The 25,215-nt window shown below is 37.7% G+C and overlaps 1 protein-coding gene across 1 annotated transcript; it reads left to right on the top strand.

The window, feature by feature from the left end:
- Positions 1-308: 308 nt before the first annotated feature.
- On the top strand, positions 309-15,923 carry LOC127429368 (glutaredoxin domain-containing cysteine-rich protein 2-like). The gene is made up of 3 exons (XM_051678360.1): positions 309-632; positions 12,271-12,474; positions 15,750-15,923. The coding sequence occupies exons 1-3, from the start codon at positions 309-311 to the stop codon at positions 15,921-15,923; spliced, it is 702 nt and encodes a 233-aa protein (XP_051534320.1).
- Positions 15,924-25,215: the final 9,292 nt, after the last annotated feature.

Consider the following 25,215-nt stretch of genomic DNA (forward strand, 5'->3'; position numbering starts at 1 on the left):
GAGTAGTATGAAGTAAAAGAGTAGGATTCAGTATGAAGCACACACAAATGCATACTGATGTTCATTACAGGTGATGCATAACTAACTAGAGCAGACACACCTGCTACTCTCCTTAAACCATCATTATTTGATGAAACTGTGGGTTCTCGGTTTCCACCTCTCCTGTCGGGCACACAATCTCCTGCTCAATTATTGATCTGTCCTACGGAAAGCAGCTGGACTGGCCCGGCCTCTCCTCAATACTGTTCTTCCACAGTTCTTCCACATTTTCTTTAGAGGACCATTGGGAATTTGAGTTGATAGAGACAATGGAGGAGCTCCAGGGGCAGCCAGGGACAAGAATCGAGGGCAAGCCCAGGAAGGTGAGGTTCAAGCTGGCCTCGTCGTACAGCGGTCGGGTGCTGAAGCATGTTTACGAAGATGGACAAGAGCTGGAGAGTCCAGAGGAGCAATATCCGCACAGCTTCATCCACACCAAGATGGAGATGGGACAGCTGTGTGGCTTAGAAGACATGCAGGACCAGAGTTTATACCCTCCAACAGGACTGATTGCCCAGAGAATAAATGTCTATCGAGGAGTGGGGGCATGCAGGGCCCTGGCCTGTGAAAATCTACCAGAAGGGGATAACAAAGTAAGAACACCCTACTGTAAAAACTGGCATACTTGAACGTTGCTTATCACATCTTATTACTGGTGGTTGCTAAGGCAAGCATCAGTATTACTAATGATAATATTTTGGGTCAGAAATTTGTTCTAAACTCATCCCACACCAAATTGTATGTCTTGTTGAGAAGAAGTGTGTCTATTTTTTTCTAAGCTATCAGACTTACAACTTCAGCTTGGTGAAAAAAATTGGTTGTTCTCAATGTACACATACCCAATTTGGTTTTGAAATTCAAAATCCTTTGGACTGACGTTTCACATTGTAATTTTGTAAGTGATGAAATCTGATCCATTTGTTCAGACTGTGTGGTCAATATCCAGTATATTTACATTTGTGTTGGAGAGTAGTTAACTAAAATTATCAATGCTACTAACTGAACTACAGTATATTTGCCATTATGGTTCAGCTATTTTCACAAAAGTGTAGCTATTCCAGTGACAAGCTACATTTTCCAATGAGTAGCGATGTAGTCACAAAACGCTACGTTTGTCACATTGTATTGTGAACAATTACAATGAACGATTCCCTTATAATTAGGGTGCGTTCCATTCAGAAGTGATTGTCCTTATGCCCTATTCCCTTCGAAGGCTTTACCATCCACTGTGAGTGCTTTGGAGGGCTGAAAGGTGTGGGGTTTTTTATTCGAAACTAACCTTTTAAGTATTTTTTATTGCTAATTCTGTTGGAAGCGATCTTACAGCATGGCTATCATGATTGCTCTCCCTTCGAAGTGTCTCTGCAGAACAAAAATGCCCGTTTCTCAACTATCCAATGAAAGTAGAGAATCTCAATGTAATAATCAGTGGGCATTTTCAAACTGGGTTGAGTGTTTTTCAACTGCTTTACACAATTTGCCTACTACATTGAGATTCCCTACTTTCACTGGATAGTTGTAAAACTCTCATCCCGGTTTGGAAACGCCCACTGATTACTACACTGAGATTCTCTACTTTCATTGGATAGTTGAAAAACGCCCATCAAGGTTTGAATATGCCCACAGATTGGAAAACACCCATTATTGCTCCGCAGAGACCAATACTTATTGAAGTGCTTTTTGGAGGCTGATTTATCCCGTTTAGAATGCAGGGTTAGCGTTGGGAACTCTGATTCGTTTTAGTGTGTCAGCTCTTTCGGATGGTTCATGTAAATTGACTAGTTCAAGTAAATGATTCACTGATTCAACTGAGCTGAAAGGGACTTTGTCTTCTTTTTGAAAGCAAAATATTGCATTAATTGCTGCTCTTTATAACTGTATTTCTATTCAGTGATATAAAACAAGGTGTTTTCTAGTTTATTACAGGCATATGTGCATTTCGGTGGAGAATTACATTTATTTAATGATTGACCTAGAATGAGTTATAATCTTCTTTATTTGAGCTGTGTTATTGTATGATCTAAATTTGAGTAAATTCAATTCAAATTATTGAGTAGAAACCACAATATTGCAAAAGCAAATCTGAGTTTAGTCTTCTTGCATCTAGTTACATTAACTTACTGTAAATAGTTAAGTTCATTCGATGAATGATCCCCAAGTTAAGTGAACTTAATTACACACGTTTTTGAGATACCATTACTCAATTCAACTGAGGGAACGAGTTACTCAATCAGTTGAGTAAAGTCAACTTATTAGGGTTTTCAGTGCATCGTAAAATAAAGTATGTTAGTTATGATAATCATAAAAGCTTAAATGCAACATTACGGGGAAACCAGACAATGTCAGTTAAGAAATGTACTGGTCAACCAGTCTCTGAAAATCTAACAACGTTAACACATTTTGCAGAAATTTTCACAGGTGATACACAGTTTGTGTTATGTGAGGGCTTGTCTTTTGCCTCCTAATTACATTTAGTTTGTTTGGTTGGTCTTTATTTAACTCTGGCATTGTGAATGCACTAAAAGCATTTCCAGACAATTTTTTCTCTCTGTCCCAGTCCATGGTCCCAGTGTTATTTATGAATTCACAGTTTTATGCCACACTGTAACTAATTCATAGTTCCCACATCTATTTATAAATCCACACTCCAACACAGCTTCTAAAATTTGGCATACAATTACATCCCAATGGCACAATTTCACACTCTCAGCTTTACTTTCTAGTCTTAGACTAACTGTGTTTCTCTGCCTCTAACCTGAAAATAAGATAAACCTTCCCTGGCATCCAGATGGAGATACATCAGCAATATGGCCTCCATAAAAAAAAATAAAAAAAAAGGTTCAAGGCTGATTTGATTCTTTGTGGAGTTCTGCAACAGCCTTTTTTTTTTTTTTTAAAATGTCACCTGTGACATGCTGCTGAAAGACTAAACTGCCAAAGATCCTCCGTTTTGCAGGTCAGGTTGTCAAAAACTGACAGCATCTTTATCACATTTTGTCTCAACAGATAAACAAGATTTAATATAACGTTATCTTTTCTTGGCTTACAAGCTGGAAGTTCACCCAAAAATGAATATTTTGTTATTACTAACTCACCCTCATGCTGTTTCAAAACCATATGCTGTTATTTTTTCATTGTAACACAAAGTGAAATTTTTTTGTAACATTTTATAATAACTTTATAACAAGAATAATTGATTTAATAGTAAGTGCTCCTAAAACAGTTTTAAACACATAAATGTATGTCCAATTCATTACATATGTAAATGTATATAAAATGTCTTTATAAATGATGTATATCTGCCTATCAAACTGCTTATATAAGAAACTATTGAACAATAATAAATTGTTTTTTAAAGTAAATATAAATTAATAACATACTATTTGTGTATACTCTGTTAATGTCTAAACAATGCAAGAACAACAATTTATAAATAACGAATTAACTATAAATCAACCCCTTAAACTCTGGTGCATTTTTGAGCAGCCGCCTGCAATTTTTCACACTCAAATTTAAAAGCTCACCATTCACACATACTATGGACTAATAGCAAAACATTGGTCTAATTTGTCAGTATAAAAATAAAAAAAGCCTCCAATTATTCATAAATAATATTGTATGTGTTTATAATCTTATGATGAACAAAGTAAAAAAATAAATAAATAAAACAAATTCTGAAAAAATTCTGAAATTCTCATTTTAGCCCTCTCAGATCTGCTCATCCATAGGCATTCAGTCTAATTTTCAGTTCAAGCATCACCCTCATTTTTTCATTGAATATCTCAGCCGCTGAGTCAACAAGAAGCTCAATCTAGGTGTCATTAGAAAGCTATGATACTCACCTTTACGATGTAACATTTTATCATCAATAGTCGAAAACATATTTTCTGATGATTTGTTTAGCACGTTTTTCCTGCTGGATGGCATATTTTGTTCTGGACATCTAAGATATAACACTGGATTACTCAGCCAAGCAAGCTCACAGACAAGTAAAAAAGGCTCATTTTTTAGAAAACTGCCTAAGGTAAGATCAGATCTAAAGTTTTTTGCTTCTTGGGGCTTACAGCAGCAGTGATTGGTACATAAAAGTGACGTTTATATTTAATGACTTACAGAAATCATGTTTCACTTTATGATTCTTTTGAAAATCTTTTGAACTGTGGTATTAAGGAAACAAAATAACTGTAGAGTCACATTCCTGAGAATGAGAGCTTTTATATGACTTGTCCATTTAGGTGCAATTTGAAAGACTTTTATTTTCGTTTAAATATTTGTACCCCATGACCTATAGGGGGCCCTAATTTGCGAAGCAAATGATTTGAAGTCTTATTTTGTTATTTTATGTAACATAAATGCAGAAGTGATGGTTATCTATGAAAAGTTCAGATTCTAATCTTTCAAATGATATCTCATATGCCTGATTTATGTATCCGGGGACCTTAATGTTTTAAACGTAAATATTTTTTTTGAGATATAGTGCCCCCCTTTGGACTCCTTGGCAGGTCCATATAAAATATTTTATACCAGGGTTCCCCAGTTAGTTTTCACCTAGATCCAAATTCTGTCAACAATAAAAAGCCAAGGACCACCACCCTTGATTTTATGACAAAAGTATTTGTGCTGCTGCTATTATTGTTATTATTGTTAGTATTATCACTATTGTTGTTGTTTTTTTGTTTTGTTTTGTTTTTTTGTTGAAAGAGTCACAACATAAATATTCAGATTTTTTTTTAGCAGTTCTTTTTCTCAGTATTAGTAGCCTACAATTATGAACATTTTATTTGTATACAGATACACAAAACTACAGAACTTTGCCTGTTGAAACTTAAGAAATGAACAAATAAAAACTTTAATGAACAAGCTGGATCTCCATGTCCTCCATGCGAGTCAATTGTTCCTGCTAATCTACAAATGGAATCTCCTCCCTGCATTTTTCCTAATTGCAGATTCAATTATTAGACCTAATAGTATTAATATTGTTATTGTTCTTACTTTGATTCAATAGGGGTCAAACTGTACCTGTATTAATTGACATCTCACCATTCTGAGAGAAGTGACAGCAATAGGCTGAAGCAATACCTCTAATGTTGGGGCTATACTCTGTTGAGACACTGATGTGCACAATATGTGCACAATCCTGATTCTTGATGATGTTCATTATAGAATACGATGACTCACAGATATAGGTGGAGCTGGTACCCCCAAAAATTATATTCTTAAACCCTTTCTACTGCAAATATAAATCTGATCTGTTTTTGAAAGTCTGCTTCTTGTGTTTTGTCTTAATGTATATTATTTAATATGTATATCACTGTGCCTGTTATATTCTAATGGCATTCAAAATAGCAGCGAGGTTCGGCAATTCGTTTGCTCTAAGCTTGTAGTAAAATATCCCATAAAAAAGAGACTTTACATTCAATATTTTACTGTACACAAATGAATTGCAGAACCACACTATTACACTAATACCATAAAGTATTTTATATAATTTATATAAAGAAAAGACCATGAGCCAGTGTTTTCTTATATATTATTTTAAATATTATGCATAATATTTTATACTGTACTATATACAGTATGTTATTCTTAATGTGCACTATTGTGCATGTGTATTTGTATCACAGTACCTTGTGCAGGGGTGTAAGTAACGAATTAGAAATACTCTCGTTACAGTAGTTAAGTAGATTTTGGCAGGATTTGTACTTTTTTAAGTAGTTAAAAATTTTGTACTTTCACTTGAGTACATTTTAGGTGCTGTAACTGTACCTTTACTGCACTGTTTTTTTCTTTCCCTGTCCTGATTTTATTTTTATCCATCAATGTGCCTGGTTATGAGAGTCTCGTCATATCAAATCACGTATGGAAAACTTGAAAGGCAGCAGGCACCAACTGCTATAAATCATCATGGATGTGGCGGATGCCTCAAGCAGCAGTTTGAACATCCATGGCTGCACCTGATAGAGCAGAGATGCCCAAACTAGGGCCCTGACCTTTGATTTGGCCTGCCTCGATGTATATGACAAGAGCGAGAAAAAAAAAATGCTTTTGATGCAGCTTTTTATTGCATTAATTTAGCAGATTACAGAGTAATGTTTTTTTTTTTTGTTGTTGTTTTTTTTTTTTTTTGTATAATGAAATCATAAAGGAGGGGAACCAGGGCAGCTTTTATATTTTAATATAATATAGATTGCAGAGCCTGAAATTTGGCTAATAATTCCCGCAATTTCCACGTTCATAATGCGGGAAATTCCCGCACACATACACATACACGCTAGAACCACTACTGGATGTTACAGATGTATAAACCTTTCTAAACCTGTTAATTCGACATGCAAAAGGTGTTATACCACGTCTCCGTAAGCGAGCGACGCAATACAACTATATCGTTCCTGTTTATAATCAGCAAAGCTGTTAACATTGCAAGTGCATGTGCCTTTCATATCTTGCACATTTGCAAGAAAGGCAGAAATAGCAAAAAATGCTTTGCATAATGTATTTGCTGCATGGTGAGGAGAGACGCGTAAATACCTGTTACATCTCTCATCTCCATCTCTAGTTCCATTCAGATTCTCTGTTAAAAAAAAAAAAAAAAAAAAATCCCTGCAATCTGATATAGTTCCAAATTAATATATCTATCACATTCTTCATTTGAATTTTCACTGAACATTGTTTGTTTTAGGATGGACGTCTGTTGTACATATGTTGCAGAGTCAGTGGCGGATGCTCACACCATAAACGCGCACAGACGGGTACTCCAATTCTCACGCTCGCATCAGTTCGGTGTCGTGTTCCTGTGCTAAAATTATCAAATGCTACAATGTAGTTAATAATATTATTAACAAAAATAATATCTGGATGTGTTAAATAGCCTTGATGTTAAATAAATCTTTATTAATGATACAATAATAATTTTACAGAACATTAACCACTTTTGGTGTATGAATCATGTCTCTGATTAATGTTCATTGTTTTATTAAATTGGCTTGAAGTAGTTGCTATGTTTTTTTTTTTATAAGCTCCTCATTCCAAATCTGTAGAAATACTCTCATGTACTCCTCTGTGTCTGTGCATTTGTTTTGTAGGCTGTTAATTTAATAGCGAAAATATCTGGAAATATGTGAATGAGAAAAAAAATAAATTCAGTGACAATTATGTACATTATGCAATGTAAAGATCATGCAATTTTGTAATTATTGAAACATGCCATTTTAAAATTGAATTCATTGTTTAAATTAAAGTATTTGTCATAAAAGGATGAAGGAGTCATAAGAAAGAAAATTACCTTTGTAAAGGTAAAAAAATGCCCCCCATAGGAGCTGTGTAAGGCTGTGATTTTGGTAATTAAATATATATATTTAAGTCCAACTGTTACCTCTCAGTTTGTGCAGTTGTACAGCCTGCTGAGGTCTGTTGCCTTTTTAATGAGGCAGTTTAATATTTTTTTGTCATAATTAATGTGGAGTACAGCTATTTTATGGTTGACAAGATTATTCTTAAACAAATTGGAAAACCTAATCTATACCCCACAGGACATATTAAAGCTTGCAGAGCTCCAACCTTGGCGGCTTTTGGTTTTACACCTTGGTTAAATTTTGGTCATGTTTATTTTCCATTGAAAACATATATAACTTACCACTATTTGAACAGATTGGTCAAACGTTGGTAAGTGTTGGTAAACATTACGCGCCCTCTTGCACCAACTTTTTGTATGGCAACTTTCACCTAAAAATTTCAATACCTTTTCTCTGCTTGCACAAATCACCCCAAAACTATTTCAGCATTATCAAGCACCCTCTAAAGTACATACTACACCTCAAAGTCTGGCTTTTGTAAAATCCATTTTGTTCCTTTGACTTTCTCATGCGGCCACATACAGAGCTCAATAGATTCTACAAGGTAGAACAGATTGTTCTAAAACAAGCTGGAAATCCAAATGTGAACCCTACTGAATATATTACAGTTAAACATTTTAAAGTTACCAGAGCTTCATAGAGATGTTAATTTAATCAAGACATATATTCACTGTCCATGTGCATGGTGCTGAATGCACACACTTCTGCCAAGTGCTATGATAAATTTGGCGGCACGGTGACTCAGAAGGTCCTGGGTTCAAGTCCCGGCTCAGCTGGGCCTTTCTCTGTGCTCTCCCATATTTGTGTGGGTTTCCTCTGGGTAAGTGAATTGGAGACTCTAAATTGCCTGTGAGTGTAAATGTGTTTGTCTGTATGTGTTAGCCCTATGAGGGACTGGCCACCTGTCCAGGGTGTTTTCCTGCTTTTGGCCCGAGACAGCTGGTATAGGCTCCAGCACTACCCACGACCCTGCATAGGACAAGCAGCTACAAAAAAAAAAAAAAAAAAAAAAAATGGATGGAGGACATTCTACAGTTTCACTTTAAAATTTCAATAACTTTTTAGTAGTTGCACAAATTGCCCCAAAACAACTTTGACATTATCATACACCTTCTAAAGTATATACTACACATCATAGTAGAGATATTGTAATATCTGCTAAAGTCTTTTGGCAAGATACAGATCTCAATAGCTTTTGAATGAATGATCAGATTGTTCCAAATCACATAGGAAAACCTTTTGGGCAACCTGCAACACATGACATTTCTTCGTTTCACAATCTCTACCTCAGATTTTCAATGTCTAGAAGCATTGTGTAGTGTTGACTTCTTTAATGACACTAGATAAACAGTTTAATAGATTTTGAAAGGAGGGACAGATTGCTCCAAAACAAGTTTGAAAACTTTAAATTTACCCCAAGGGTAATACTACAGCTCAGGTTTATTCAAATTTCACCTGGCCTGAATTTAAAACAAAACTGGAACTTTTCAGCAGTAATTACAGTTCTCACAATTTAGCAGTTGCCTGCAGTCATTACTAAGGGTTGTAGTATGTCCTTTAGAGGGTGCTTGATCATGACCATTTTAAATTTATTGAACTTTAGAATTGAGAGCACTGTAATTACTGTGGAATTACTATTGAAAAGTTTTCAGTTTTGTTTTAAACTCAAGTGATAGTAAAATTTGAATAACCCTGAGCTGTAGTATTACCCTTGGGGTAAATATAAGGGTTTCCAACCTTGTGTCATTATACAAGTCAACATTACACAGTGCTTCTAAACATTGAAAATCTGAAGCAAAAATTGTGAAATGAAGTGATGTAGAGTGTCATATAGGTGGCCCAAAAGGGTTTCCAGCTCATTTTGGAGCAGTCCGTCCTTCCTTTCAACATCTGTTGAACTGTTTCTAGTGCCATTAAACAAGTCAACACTACACAATGCTTCTAGACATTGAAGATAGGAACCGAATATTGTGTCCTGAAGAGATAGTGGATAGAGAGTAGCATGTCCTTTAGGTTACCTAGAAGGTTTTCCAGCTTGTTTTAGAGTAATTGGTTCAACCATTTAGAAAGTATTAAACTCATATTAGTACATCCTTAGAAAACTCTGCGGTGCATAGTGGACATTGCAATTACCAAACTAAAGTGTGTAGTATATCCTGTAGAGTGCCCTTAAAATTGTTCAGTTTGTTTTGAAGAACAGGTATTAACATTTTGGGGTGACTGGTGCAAAATAAAAGTTCTAGTAACTTATGCTCTGAAGGAAATATTAATAATTTGTTAATTGTGCAAGTTTCTAAGTTTAGCCTATGTTCTAGGGCTACTGCTAGGTCATCTAGACCAATGGTGCTCATTACTTCAATCACGATAGCAAGACATAGCAAGACATCCACCGGTTGATCTCAATAAAATCGAAAAGATTGGCTATTTATTTCATCACTTCTGTATGGCTGACATGCGACATGTATGTGCGCTTTAGATGTGTGTGTGTTCCGAGAGCGCTCGTGCTAATGCAGGTACGTGCCTTAAACGGTCAAAAACACTTGCCCGTCTTGGCGAGGTATTAATGTAAACACAGTCAGTTATGTCTAAAGTGAACATAAACAGTGGGATAAAAAGCAGATTTGTATCAAAATATCAGACTTGAAGTGTACATGAAACCGAATAGAGCACTGTCTAGTATCTCAACAATAACAAAAAAATGAGAAAACCACTCACTGCATTTGGCTGAACAACTTTAGTAGCTGTAAAAGTATTAATGCAATATAATAAAAGTGACATTTTTTATAGTAATATTTTTTTAATAATATTTTAAATTTCTTAATAATTCTGACCACTGATGAAGAGAGTATGTTAATTTAAATAATACATTTCCAGTGAAATTTTCAAATGCCTAATAGAAAAGTATCAACATTTGCAGAGCAATACTTCAGGCAGAATTTTCCCACCAGTCACAAATACACTTCAGAAAATTGTGCATCATGCATTAGAATGGGTATAACTATTTCTGGGTTTAAAAGACACAAGAACTAAATCAATGCAGAACATTCAAAAGGAATACAATGTGGCCCCCATTGTATTACTTGAAGCCCAATGTGGCCCCTGTACCAAAAACCCTGTGGCCCGTGGCCCCTGTACCAAAAAACTTTGCTCACCCTTGCTCTATACTGCCTCTATTGGGTGGGATGTGACATGCCAAGTGGCAGTCTTTTTTTTTTTTTTCTTTGCATTGTTTTGATCATAATGTTTTATGGGCAACAATAGCTCGCTCTGTTGCCATTAAGGGCAATTTAGACCCAACACAATGGTGATCAGTGCATTGAAAATAACTTTTTCATCTTTTCATCTTTGTAATCATGTCTCCCTGTTATTTTTTTGGAATCAGATACATGTAGATAAGTGATGTATTTTAAAAGTTGGCATTCAAAAATAATACTTTGATTTTTAATTCTTTTTGACAAACAGCCATAAAAGGGATTGTTAATTATGGTAAGTATGCTACATTTTTATATTGCAGCATTGTTTATTATAAGGGGGCATATAATGTAGTTTTTGCAACCCAAATATTCACTACTCACTACTCATGAGTACTTTTAAATGAGCAACTCTTTTACTCTTACTTGAGTAGCTTTTAGGACAGGCACTTTTACTCTACTCGCACTACATTTTTTAGGAAGTAACAGTACTTTTACTTGAGTAGGAATTTGCAGTACTCTTTCCACCCCTGACCTTGTGTTATATTATCCAGTGCCAGGCATTAATCCAGATATTATAAAAAGAGTAGTTGGGTTCGGGAGTCCGTTTGGAATATGCTCGTAGCAAAATGCATGTGCAAATATAAACAGGACATATATTTATGCAACAGCGCTCTTTACTGATTTCACTCACATAAAAACACAGATTATACACTCCTCAGAATGCATCAACACCATGGAAAGAACATAATGAAACGGTTATCCCAAATTAGGTAAATAAATGCTTTAATGGCATTCAATATATTAATCTCTTAACGCTTGAAGGTGCAGCTAGGATACTGGTATAAATGTTTGTTGAACAGCAACAGCGTCAGCGACCCCTACCGTAAAGGGGGTGAAATCGTTTTTGTTTTTTGTTTTTACAGACACCTGTGAGACCTTCATTTCGTTTTGCAAAATCGTTACGGATTTGATGTGAATAGGCCTTAAGCATGGGCCAAACATCTGTCTCTCATGGGCCAGTTGTGGCCTGCGGGCCGCCTATTGAGGAACCCTGCTTTACACCATGCAGTAATTAAAAAGTGTTACCAAAATTTTGAAGAATGTTTACGCAGCTTGTTTCCATAAAAAAAACCAGTTCATAGTGACCACACCTGTAAAACTCCAAAAAGGACATAATACATAGAAAGTAGTCCATACAACTAATGCACTACATTCCAGTCTTCTGAAGCCATACGACAGATTTATGAATTCTTTATTCACTGATAATCTTCCTCTCCATTGCAGCTCTTAAATCTCATTCGCAACAGTATTCAGATTAGAAAGTGGCGCCTTGACACGTCACATCAGTTTTAACATCGACACCAAGACGCTATTGGTTCTTGCATGTGCAATGCAACAATGTAAAGACTTTCTTTTTGAAATGAAGGTGCATTTTCAGTGTAACATTTTGCATATACTGTAATACTGTGGCATTAATATCCACATCCACAATGGTGGAATCAGATGGTAATGGTATTTTGATATACAGTATCTGATTACCATATTCATGTACCATGGTATTTACATTGTACTCCAAGGTTTTTCATAGAATGCCATTGGTATTTGTCATGGTAGTTGTCTAAAAAAAAAAACAATTTTTTTTTTTTTTTTGTGATGTCTGTGTTTTCTGTGTCTGTGTTTTACAGGATCCAGTATTAGATTTTGGAAAGATCATTATCTACACAAGCAATCTGAAGATTATTCGGGCTCCACACAGAAGAGGGGAATCTGGAAGAAGTCCTAATCGCAGTCGGGAAAGGAAAGAGAGATCACCAGGACGAGAATCGCGGAGCAAAGGAAAACACAGAACAGCATGTACCCTTGCAGAGGAACCAGAAGCAATACAAAAGGTGTGTAAATGCTATTAAAAATTTGAATAGGAAATAAACACGATGGCATATTATTTAGATTGACATTCCTTTAGTCTATTGTCAGTAAAATAACTACATTGGTTTTATCACTTTATTAAAAGATCTGTATTTTGTCACAGTAATTGTGGTATTTTGTATTTTTCTTGATGCTCAGTTGCTCAAAACATATTCACAAAACAATGATTAAGACATCTATAGCATGTTCTCTACTGCTGCAATGCAGTTCGTCATGAATAATGATTCTTATCTGATACACCACTGAAAATAATGAACCATGACATGAATCCTTGTACACTTCACTTTCATAATTCTGTTCGTCTAATCAATTTGTATATTTCCATTCTGTCCATCTAAATGTAATCTTTTACATTACTAAAACACAAGTAAAACTACACCTATTTCAGCATTGCCATAATGTTAATTACTTAAGGAATCATATTTTAAAACAGCGACAATGACAAATTATCAGAAAGAATCGTATTCCACTTTACCAGTATTCACCCCATTAAGGTCAGAAACTTACTTTACACAAGCACAAAGACGTGTGGCCAATGCATTGCAAACATGCTGTCCCATTGTGCATACTAGTGGTTGTTCAGACCTATTGCGATTTTGCATCCATTCTATGTGTTCTTCAATTCTATTCCTATGTAAACATGCGCTATGGACGTCTTTGACAGTTGTGTCGCATCTCACTGTTTTTTGTTTTGTTTTATTAAACTGGATGTGTTATTTATTATTCGGGTATCTAGCAATAAACAGCTCAGGTATCACACATACATCTTCGAGCTGTCTTTTATAGATCTTTTCATCTGGAAAGCATCACAATCTAATTAACATCTGCATCTTAAAAAGATCAGATTTACAAACATTCTAAATTATAAACATCTCCAAGACATCTGCTGAATATCTTATTGACATCTGAGAGGAAATGTCTTATAGACGTATTGCAGATGAGCAAACAACCTAAAAAATACATCTTCCAGATGTAAACACACACATCAAATAGACGACTGAGTGATGTACGTGTGCCATCAGGGAGTTCAGTGTTGAGGTGTAGTTACCTAAAAGTAGTGTGGCTACAAACTAAACTACATTTTTCTGTATCGTGACAGTAGTTCAGCTTTTTTCAGTGTAGTTTTCCCAGTAGTGAGCTACATTTTCCAATGTGTAGTGCTATAGCGTCACAAAAAGCTCAGTTTGTCACATTGTATTACGAACGCAGCAATGGAGCCGAGGGAGTAATCAAACACGCTTGCCCAAACTGTCCTTTCTCACTCATTTAAGTAATTCAGTTCTTTTGGACAGTTGATGTAAATGAACCTGTTAAAATAAAATATTCCCATATATTTAAAGTTTGGGAACTCTGATTCGATATTAAGTATAAATATATGTTGTAACCCTATTTGTTAAACCGTTAAGAAAATGAACCATGGTTTTACTTTAGTAATATTGTAGTAACATGAATGTAGTAATTGACTGTATCAAAACCATGGTTTCCGCCAAAAAACAATGGGTTTAATACCATTAAACAACGCTTTTACTACTGTAATACTGTAGTATCCATATAGTAACCATGACTGTACTATAGTAATAGAGCGCAACAGTGCCCGCCCACTTTTTCAGCCATTCCCATTCATTTCTTCCATAGACTTTTCATTAAATCCTCCATTAAAGAGTTGTAAAGCATGAACCAAACCAACCAGCTCTGAGGTGAATCGCAACATTACAGACTTTGTTTTAAGGCAAATAAGTATTAATCCAACAAAAAGACAAAGGTACTGTGTACTTACCGTCTTTCATGAAGGCACGGACTACAATCCCATGAAGCATTGCGAATGAGGTAATCGAATATAAAACTATAGGTTCTCTGATTGGTGAAGCTTTCTCTGCTGGACTATGGGTAATGTAGTTGCTCAACAGGAATTCCGCTATTAAAGCTGACTTTTTAAAACAATGTAGTTGAAATAACACAGATGGATGTCTTCAACAGAAGCATTTACCAGTGATGAACAACCTCGGAGCTCATGGTAGCGCTGTCTTAAAAGGTTTATAAGTTAGCATTGAAAATCTATTTGTTTATGGAAGAAATGAATGGGATTTTTATTTCCAATACCAGATGGTTGCGTTCTATATTTTAGTAATCATGACTGTAGTAACCATGGTTAATTTTATGGTAACTACTGTTTTACTACAAATATCATGGTTCACTATGGTTACTGTAGTAAATCCATGGTTAAATTTAGCAAGGGAATGTCACCCTAATTACATATATAACTATCAGGTGATATTATTAAATTCTACGATCAGAACTGATTTTATCCGCTTGTTATACTGTATATGTAAAAATATTTTATTCTCTAAATAACTTCAGTGTAGTTTGCTACTTTTTGTTGGAAGCTTGTAGTGACTACTTTTTTAAATGAGTAGCTTGACTGTTTAACTACTTAATGATTAGGTTGTAGCTTGGGAAGCTACAGTATCAAAGTAGCTTTCCCAATACTGCAACAGATTAACTAACTTTATTTGCTTAGCAAGATTCTCTTTAAAGGCATTGTTCACCCAAAACATGAAGTACTCTCATAATTTACTCACCCTCATGCCATCCCAGATGTGTATGACTTTATTTCCTCTGCTGAACACAAACAAAGATTTTTAAAAGAATATTTCAGCTCTGTAGGTCCATACAATGCAAGTGAATGGTGGACAAAACTCTGAAGGTCCAAAAAGCACATAAAGGCAGCATAAAAGTAATCCATAAGACTCCAGTGGTTAAATCCATGTCTTCAGAAGTGATATGATAGGTGTGGGTAAGAAACAGATCAATATTGAAGTCATTTTTTATGGACCTACAGAGCTGAAATATTGTTCTAAAAATCTTAATTTGTGTTCTGCAGAAGAAAGAAAGTCTTACACATCTGGGATGAGTAAAAAATGAGAAAATTGTCATTTTTGGGTGAACTATCCCTTTTACATGTTGCTCTGACATGACAGTAGTTGACCTAAAAGAGAAAACTGGCTGAAGAGGAAGAATTTACACTAAACCCTTTGGCACAACGCTGATAATGCAATGCAAATTGTGGTTTGATGCAGAAAATCAAGCTTGTGAAGCATTTGCTTGTACTTTCATGTACTTGCGGAGAGTAAGTCTCAGGCCTAAGAATCACTTTACATAGTGTGCACCTGAGTTGTTTATCATTTTGTTTGCATGTTCATAATGCCTGCTGGTTTGTTTACTCCTTTTGTTTGTGCAGCAGGAAGCAGGCTCCTGTGAACAATGTGGAGGTTCTGGTTCTGCGCCCTGCTCACTCTGTCATGGCAGCAAACTGTCCATGTTAGCCAACCGCTTCAATGAATCAATCAGAGAGTTGCGCTGTCCCGCATGTAACCCCCACGGCCTGGAGCGATGCCAGTCCTGCACCCATTAACCCATACACTACTACCATGCTGTGTATCATGTGGGGATGTTAACGCCAGGTGCAGATCAGACCCTTTGAAGTGTGAATGAAAGTGCAAGTGTTGTTTTTGGCTTAAACATGTGTATCCATTAATTTATTTGAAAAAAAAAAAATATGCAATGAATAATTCCAAAAAGGCACAACGTGATCCCCAGGAATTAGTTGGTTTCAAAGGCAGAAACATAAACAGAACAATTATGAACGGCCACAGGAAATGACTGTTTTTGTTGTTGTTTTTGTAGTGTTTGTTTTTGTATCACCAATAGTTTGCCACTTGTGGCCATTAAAGATTTTCCTTCATTGTGAATATGATTCTTCATTACTATAGTCAGTTATTTGGACCTCATTAAAATCTGATGCATTAACACTTTTATGAACTTTCACATCTTTTCTTACTGGGGATCAGTGCTTGGAATACAGAAGTAAAGCTGTAAAATAAAAACATATGTTTATAATTAGCCTTAATCCAATGCTTAAACATAATAAAACCTTAGCCTTATAATGTGTAATGAATTATGAATATTTTGCATGTTACATGTCAAATACGTTTGTTGATGTAAACTAATGTAGTCAGGTTACTAATTTTATTTATCATATTAAAAATTTGTAATTGAATTTTTGACTTAATTTAGATTTTACCACATTAAGCGTGTTCCAGGTTACCTGACACACACACAAAAAAGAATGATAGCATATGAAGCCAGCAAGTTTGTTGTTGTTGTTGTTGTTGTTGTAACCTCATTGTATGTGGCTACACATTTCAGGCAAAACTAAAATATGAAGAGCAAAATTATGATACAGTCTGGACATCTTTGCGACAGGTGTTGTTTCACCAATGGTGGGCCACCAAGTCAAGGCAATTCATGAAACTCACTAGTTTACTACAGTATATGAAAGGGTAAATGGTTAAATAATAATATCAATTATGGTTAAATAAATAATAAATAAAAATATAATATAATAATATATAATATAATAATTATTCATTATTAATGTAATTAATAAAACAAATAATAATAATAAAAAGATTAATTAATTAATTAATTAAAAGTCAACATATGATTTAACATGACTGAATCAACCAGACTACATCAGGTCATACCAACAAAACAAAACAACAACAACAACAACAACAAAAGATTAGATCAATAACTCCTTAACAACTGCATATTTGTACTTTTTACAGTATAGGCTTGTGTGGCCAAATATTCATGATAACTGTATTCATTATAATACAACTCCACATAGCTCCACATTTCATTATGCATTAAACAATGTTTAAAATGCCTGATGAGAGAAGTAATGATGTGCTATCAATAAATAACACTCACTGAAACACTTCTCATATTGTCATAGCTCATGTAAAATGTCCCGTAAGAGCCAACAGCACCCTCCTAAACAACCTCCTCTTAACATTCAATAAACGTTGCCCAAAATATGTCACCTTGCCCTTTAAAAATCTCTGAGGATAAACCCATAGAAGCTTTTTTTTTTTTTTTTTTTTTTTTTTTTTTAATACACTGGGATGACATTACAGTGCCATAACATCCTAAAGACAGATTTTAAAATATATTTAGAGCAGAGGTTCTCAACTGGTGGTTCATAACCCAAAATTGTGTCACAAGTATATTCTAATGGGGTCACAGACAGCAGAGAAAACAATGCAAAATGCAAACATTAAAATCCAACTAACCATATAATCATAAATTCTTAGGGTAGCAAAATAAATAGAATCATTATCTAAAAGGGAGGAGACTGAGGAGAAACACTTCCCATACCTTTTGTTGTTGACGTCAAAGGCTGTGCTTCCAATCAAACTCTGCTGTATTTTGGTGCAAATTCATCTGTCATTTGGAAAAAGCTAGCCAAATTCTGCAAGTGTCAATATGGACATGTTACGTGACATGGCCTCTCCCTCGAAAACTATGAAGAAAACTATTAAAAATAAAAGTTAATATGACCCAGTGTCATGGGAGGATTCATTCTGCTGGTTTGTTTCTGTGTGTTTCCCTCGTGTTATTGCTGGTGCGGAGTTAATCACGTGGTAGCGTTGCCCAGCAATGCTCATTACCAGCCACTGCTTGATTAGCTCGGCACCTGCAATATCTTCTCTCTCCCTTATAAGCAGCCTGTTGTGTGAGTTCAGAACTTACCCAAGACCTTCGATGAGTTGGTCGACCTTGCCATTCGAGTGGACTCGCGTCTTCAACGTCGCTCACGCTTGGCACTAGCTTCTCGTCCAGAGCACACTCCCAGCGTCTCTCCGCCACCTAGGAGTTCCTGTCTTCACGGTGCGATCAGCCAGTCATCAGAAGGAGAACCCATGCAGGTGGGCAGAGCTCGGTTGACCCGAGAGGAGAGGGATCGACGACACACTCATGGTCTCTGCTTGTATTGTGGATCTGCTGGTCATATGTTACGTTTCTGCCCGTTAAAAGGCAGAGCACACCAGTAGTCCAGAAGTTACTGGTGGGTGGATCTTCTCTACATAAACCCTCTTCATCTACTCTCCTGTCGGTACGGCTGCAGTGGGATAACCTTCATCATTCCTGTCATGCCCTGGTAGACTCTGGAGCAGAATCTAATCATCGATGCATCCCTGGTCAAATACCTCAAGATTCCTACCTCCACACTCGAGCACAAGATTCTGGTTAATACCCTCTGTAACACTCAACTCACTGAAATCACCCAGGTCACCACCACCATCAGACTCATCATTTCCGGTAACCACACTGAACTCACCTCTTTCTATGTCATTGACTCTCCCCTGGCTCCAGTCATCTTAGGTCACTCCTGGTTATCCTCACACAATCCCCACATCGACTGGACCAGAAACAAAATATTGACTTGGAGCACTTACTGTCATTCTGCTTGTCTTTTGTCTGCTCCTTCCCCATGTCTTGTTCTGTGTTGCAGGATGAGCCGGTGGATGTTTTCCGTGTTCCTGTGGAGTACCATGACCTGAGAGAGGTGTTCAGTAAGTCCCGTGCTGCTTCTCTTCCTCCGCATCGTCCCTACGATTGCGCTATTGAGCTTAAGTCAGGTACGTGTCCCCCTAAGGGTGGTTTATACTCCCACTCAGCTCCTGAGAAGGAGGCCATGGAGAAATACATTTCTGATTCTCTGGCATCTAAGATTATTAGGCCCTCTTCTTCCCCTGCTGGCGCGGGGTTCTTTTTCATGGATAAGAAGGATGGTTCCCTTCGTCCCTGTATTGACTATCGTAAGCTGAATGACATCACGGTGAAGAACACTTACACCTTGCCGTTGATGTCTTCGGCGTTCGAGCGTCTGCAGGGAGCCAACTTTTTCGCGAAATTGGATCTCCGCAACTCCTATCATTTGGTCCGCATAAGGGAGGGCGATGAGTGGAATGCTGCTTTCAACACTCCTAGGGGGCATTTTGAATAATTGGTTATGCCTTTTGGTCTAGCCAACGCCCCTGCAGTCTTCCAGGCTCTCGTTAATGACGTGCTGAGAGATATGGTTGATCAGTTTATTTTTGTCTACCTGGATGACATTTAGATTTTTTTTCCCCATTCTCTCCAGGAATATGTTCAGCATGTCAGACGAGTGCTCCAACGGCTGCTAGAGAATGGGCTGTATGTCAAGGCTGAGAAGTGCGAGTTCCATTACCGATCGGTATGTTTTCTGGGATTCACTGTGTCACCGGAGGGAATTCTGGTAGATCCAGCTAAGGTTAAGGCTGTGGCAGATTGGCCAACCCCGGATTCTCGCAAGGCCCTGCAGAGATTCCTGGTTTTCGCCAATTTCTACCGGTGTTTTTTTTTCCGCAATTACAGCCAAATAGCCGCGCCTCTGACTGGTCTCACCTCTGCCAAAACTGAGTTTCGGTGGTCTCAGGAGGCCAAATTAGCCTTCACCAAACTCAAAGGCCTCTTTGTTTCGGCCCCAATTCTAATCAACCCCGATACTTCTCTTCAGTTTGTGGTAGAGGTGGATGCGTCAGATGTGGGGGTAGGTGCGGTACTCTCCCAACGAAGTCCCTCTGATGACAAAATGCATCCATGCGCCTTTACTACCATCGTCTTTCTCCCACTGAACAAAATTATGATACTGGCAACCGTGAGCTGCTGGCTATCAAGTTAGCCTTGGAGGAATGGCGCCATTGGTTAGAGGAGTCTGGGGTACCTTTCATCATCTGGACCGATCATAAAAGCCTTGAATACATCCGTTCTGCTAAACGTCTGAATTCCAGGCAGGCTCGGTGGGCTCTTTTTTTCGGTCGTTTTGACTTTACCATCTCTTACCGTCCATGTTCTAAGAACATCAACCCTGTCTCGTATTTTTGATCGTTTAGAGTGACCGACCTCCCCAGATTCCATTGTTCCTACCAAAGTGGTGGCGGCGGTTTCTTGGGAGATCGAGTCGAAGGTCCGCACGGCCTTACAAGGTGTAACGCCCCATCTAAAACCCCACCAAATCGGTTGCTCAGACGTCATCCATTGGGGCCATTCTTCCAAGTTAGCCTGCCATCCTGGAGTCGGGCGTACCCTGGCACTAGTCAAGCAGAGGTTTTGGTGGCCATCCATGGCCTGTTATGTTCACCTATTTGTTGGTTCCTGCTCTGTCTGTGCTGTTTCCAAGTCTTCTTGTACCCCTCTAGCTGGACTTCTTCAACCGCTGTCGGTGCCTTCGAGACCCTGGTCCCACATAGCCCTTGATTTTGTTTTAGCCCCCCCCCCATCGCAGGCGTTCACGGTCGTCTTTACCGTGGTGGACCGATTCTCAAAGGCAGTGCATTTCATCCCTCTACCCAAATTACCCTCCGCTAGAGAGACAGCGGTTGCTGTCGTTGATCATGTCTTTCGATTCCATGGCCTCCCGACTGACGTGGTTTCCGACAGGGGGCCCCAATTTGTTTCCAAATTTTGGAAAGAGTTTTTAAACTACTGGGGTCTACAGTTAGTCTTACTTCTGTTTTTCATCCCCAGAGCAATGGACAGGCCGAGCGTGCGAACCAAGATCTAGAGAGAGCTTTACGGTGTGTGTGTGTGTGGCCTCTCACAACCCTATGTCTTGGAGCCAGCAGCTCACGTGGGTGGAGTACGCACAATCGTTGCCAGTATCATCCATGGGCCTTTCTCCATTTCAGGTTAGTTTAGGCTACCAACCACCTTTGTTTTTAACACTGGAAACCGAAGTCACGGTCCCCTCCACACATGCGTTCATCCAGAAGTGTTGTCACACTTGGATCAGAGCCAGACGGACTCTCATCCAGGTGGGACGATGCACTAAGGCCCAAGCTGATCGCCACCAGTCTAAGCCTCCCGTGTACGTTGTAGGTCAAAAAGTGCGGCTTTCTTCTAAGGATATTCCTATGCATTAAATTTCTTATAAAGTCTCTCCCAGATTTATTGGCTCTTTTACTGTTACCAAAATCATTAGCCCTGTAGCAGTTTGTCTCAAATTACCTCCAGTGTACAAAAGGATTCACCCCACTTTCCACATTTCCAAAAATTAAACCGGTCATTCATTCTCCCATTAATCTGCCTTCCTGTGTTCCCCCACCGCTGTGCCTCGTAGGCGGGGAACTCGCTTATTCGGTCAAGCATATTCTAGAAGGAGGGGGCGCAGTTTCCAGTACCTGGTGGATTGGCAAGATTACGGTCCAGAGGAGAGGAGTTGGGTCCCGGCCCGGGACACACTTGACCATTCTCTCATTGACAGCTTCCATCAGCAGCAGGTCACCCATCCTGAGCGCGCCATGGGAGGATTCATTCTGCTGGTTTGTTTCTGTGTGTCTCCATCATGTTGTTGCTGGTGCAGAGTTAATCAAGCAGCGGCTGGTAATGAGTGTTGCTGGGCAACGCTGCCGCATGATTAACTCTGCACCAGCACACTATCTTCTCTCTCCCTTATAAGCAGCCCTGTTGTGTGAGTTCAGTATCGGATCATTCTCTTGTTGTGTACTTTGTTTCTCGTGTTCTCATGCTGTTCTCTGTATTTTTTGGTCTGGATATGTTTGCCTATTTTCCTGTGCTCCAGCCATTACCATCAGCTCCATTCACCAGGATTTCTCACCTCTGTTTCTCTCTGCTCCAGTCGTCGCCATCTCACACCCTGGAATATACATTACCTCTACTCTCTCCCCGCTGCCGCTGTCAGAGTCCTCCACCTTCATCTTCCACCTCGTCTCTGGACTGTTCCATTGTTTGTGCTACTTTATATTTTTTCATCATATACCTGAACTCTTCACTCATTAAACATTGTTATATTTTTACTCCTGCATCTGGGTCCTATTTATATCACGAAACCCAGATTACACTTAATGGGTTGCAGGTTTACTTGCAATGACTATAATCATGATTTGAGGCTGAGTTGGAGTGTATTTTGTGGTGTAAATTAGCCTAATGGCTGCCAAAATTAAAATTCAGATTTCTTGGTATGCAAATTCTAATTATTAATTGAACATTGTCTCAAGTATGACATAATCTTCTAAAATTATAACTGTACAGGGCTGTGTTTTTATCAGGAAGACTCGCAGACTTGAGTGAAATATTTGATGAATATAAAACAGAAAATGTAATGTCTTTCTTTGGTGTAAGCCCCGTCTGGCAGTCCGAAGAAGTTGTACTCGGAACCATCATATCCTGCCGGAGATAAGAGGCAGGGGCGAGGAGCCTACACCCGTGCAGTACGGGACTCAACTGGGGGTGGTGGAGGTTGCCGTGTTAGCACACTGAAACAGCAATGTGATAGATTGTGAGCAGACTTATAAAGCAATGGCTTACATGTGATTGGCTAGGAGTTACCTAGCTAATGGTGCGATGATGTCCCGCTAGAACTACGCTGCACTTACATTTCTGGAAAACGATGGATCTTAGCTTTTATGAGCATTCTCTATGTGCAAAGTTACAAATGTTCTTCCCTTTTTCATGTGTGTTTCCTGAAACTGCACTTAACATGAACAAGCAATGACACACTTTAAGTGCTACTTAAGAGTCACTGTCCATAAGTGAAGTGCTGAAGTGTGATGTATAATGTCGCTCGTCATTTTAACTTTATTAATACTTGTAATTTACCAAGCAGGAACATTTTTACAATTATTCTCTTAAATACTCAAACTAAGTAAAAACAGTTAAATTAGTGCTGTCATTCGATAAAAATTTAATCGCAATTAACTGCATAATTTTTCATAGTCAATCGAGATTAATCGCAGATTTTGAAAGTGCTTAAATTTTACTCTATACTGTATATACTTCATTTCCTGTCTAAATGCATTTATTTCCTTCTTAGGAAAGAAAACAAAACAATATGTAACAATATAATGCTTTATTAGCATTTTCTAAACAAAGCATTCCACAGTATAAAGATAGAAATGCATTAAAATAGCACCAATGCAAATAAGATTAAAGGTTTCCCAAAGTATAAGTGGGAGTTTGACTAATTAAAAGAACTAGTCTCCACATAGGTTGCATACTCATTGCAATGGGCATTAAATCTCTTAAACTTTCATTCTCCACAGACTGTGGCTATCCACTTTGCTACAGCAATCGTGAAGCCACATGAACTTTAACAGCTCTAAATGAAATATATAGCTTTGTAATAATTTTGTGCAGAACGATCAATATTTTTACACAATCAATTTTTTTGTTTATCATATGTGCGTGTAACAAGGTTACGTTGTTGTGTGGGAAGGAGGAAGCTGGGACTGGGTTGAACAGTACACATAGACATTTATTGTTGCACTTTTCAGTCGCACTGAATTATTCAACCCCCCCAAGACAGTAAGTATTTACAAAGGTAAGCTTTTCTGATGACCCAGAATTTATATCAGTTGAGTGACACATTCAAAGTCATAGTGTGAATATATAACCTAATATTTCTAAATAGCAGGATTTAAAAAAAAATACAGCCATGTCATAATTATTCAACCCTTATTGCATGTAGCTGTTCCTTAAAAATGTAAGGCTACACAAGTAATTGTTTTAAAACAAAATTAATTCATCAATCTGCAATGGCCGCACTTATTTAAGTTTTAAAATTTAAGTTTAGCGTTGTAAGCAAAAATGTATTTCTATGCAAAAAATGCAATTAAAAATAAGCTGTCTCAAAAGCTAATAGAGGAGATTATTTCATTACACAAGATAGATCATGGCTAAAATTACATTTCCAAGGCACTTCAATTTCCAATAGACAAAGTTGGCAGCACCATTCATACATTTTTTAAATATGGTACAACAGTAACGTTCTTGGGGTGTGCAAGAAAGCAAAACTTCACCAAGGGAAATGTTGACTTGAATATTCAAGAAGTAATAGGAAAGAAGTAGGAAAGACCTGTGGAGTCCTGGATGAAGGTTTTATAGACGTATGACACTAAACTGAAAATGAGTTTTAGACCCATGGGTCAGCAGTACATCTGGAGTGAGATGACAAGGTGATGACAAGAATGACACCATCCCCACAGCCAAGCATGGAGGTGGGTCAGTCCTGTTATGGGGGTGTTTTGCGGTTGCAGGAAACGGCTATCCTGACTATGTGACTGACACCATGGATTCTTTCAGGTATCAGGCCATTTTGGCATGAAGAATGTGATGCCTTCAGTGTGTAAATTGAAGCTCAGTGATCATTGGACTTTCCAGCAAGACAATAACACCAAGGATACATCCAAGTTGTCTAAAAGCAGGTTCAGGGATAGGTCGTGGAATGTCCTTAAATGGCCCTTTCAGTCCATCATTAAAATCACATTGCAAACCTTTGTTGGGATTTCAAGGAAGCAGTGGCAGCACAGAAACCAAAGAATGTCAATGAGCTGGAAGCTTTTGCTCATGAGAAATGTGTAAAAATTATAATTTTCTAATTCTAATTAAAGTTATTAAGGATAAAGGATGCTCCACAATGACTGACTTTGGGGGTTGAATATTTTTGACATGACATTTGTGGAGAGAATTAGTTATTTTTTATTTTAAAATTTGGGTAAACTGAACTCTTTGTTCTCAAAATCACTCAAATGTGTATTAAAAACTTACTTTGACTGTTTACTGAGGTTTTAGTTTTAATTCACATAACCAGAATGTCAAGCTCAGTCGACTGGGAGAGGTGGCTATTAAACTTACTGCTGCAGTTTCTGCCTCACAAATCCACTGATTTTCATGGTGATGTCGGCGTAAATAAAACAACATGTTTGATATACTGTAGCATCAGGACATGACACCATTGTTTGGCAGATTCAACAAGCTATACTGCTACAGTACAATCTACTTGCCGTTTGCCATCGATCTTCTCGCCTATGTACTGT

Source organism: Myxocyprinus asiaticus, chromosome 38 (genome assembly GCF_019703515.2).
Source record: "Myxocyprinus asiaticus isolate MX2 ecotype Aquarium Trade chromosome 38, UBuf_Myxa_2, whole genome shotgun sequence".
In the NCBI taxonomy this organism is placed as follows: domain Eukaryota; kingdom Metazoa; phylum Chordata; class Actinopteri; order Cypriniformes; family Catostomidae; genus Myxocyprinus; species Myxocyprinus asiaticus.

What these genes read in the sequence shown, in the direction of transcription:
- LOC127429368 (XM_051678360.1), top strand. Translation starts at nt 309, where the DNA reads ATGGAGGAGCTCCAGGGGCAGCCAGGGACAAGAATCGAGGGCAAGCCC. An exon ending in TACCAGAAGGGGATAACAAA is followed by an intron (nt 633 to 12,270) that starts GTAAGAACACCC and finishes TGTGTTTTACAG; the next exon opens with GATCCAGTATTAGATTTTGG. An exon ending in AACCAGAAGCAATACAAAAG is followed by an intron (nt 12,475 to 15,749) that starts GTGTGTAAATGC and finishes TTGTTTGTGCAG; the next exon opens with CAGGAAGCAGGCTCCTGTGA.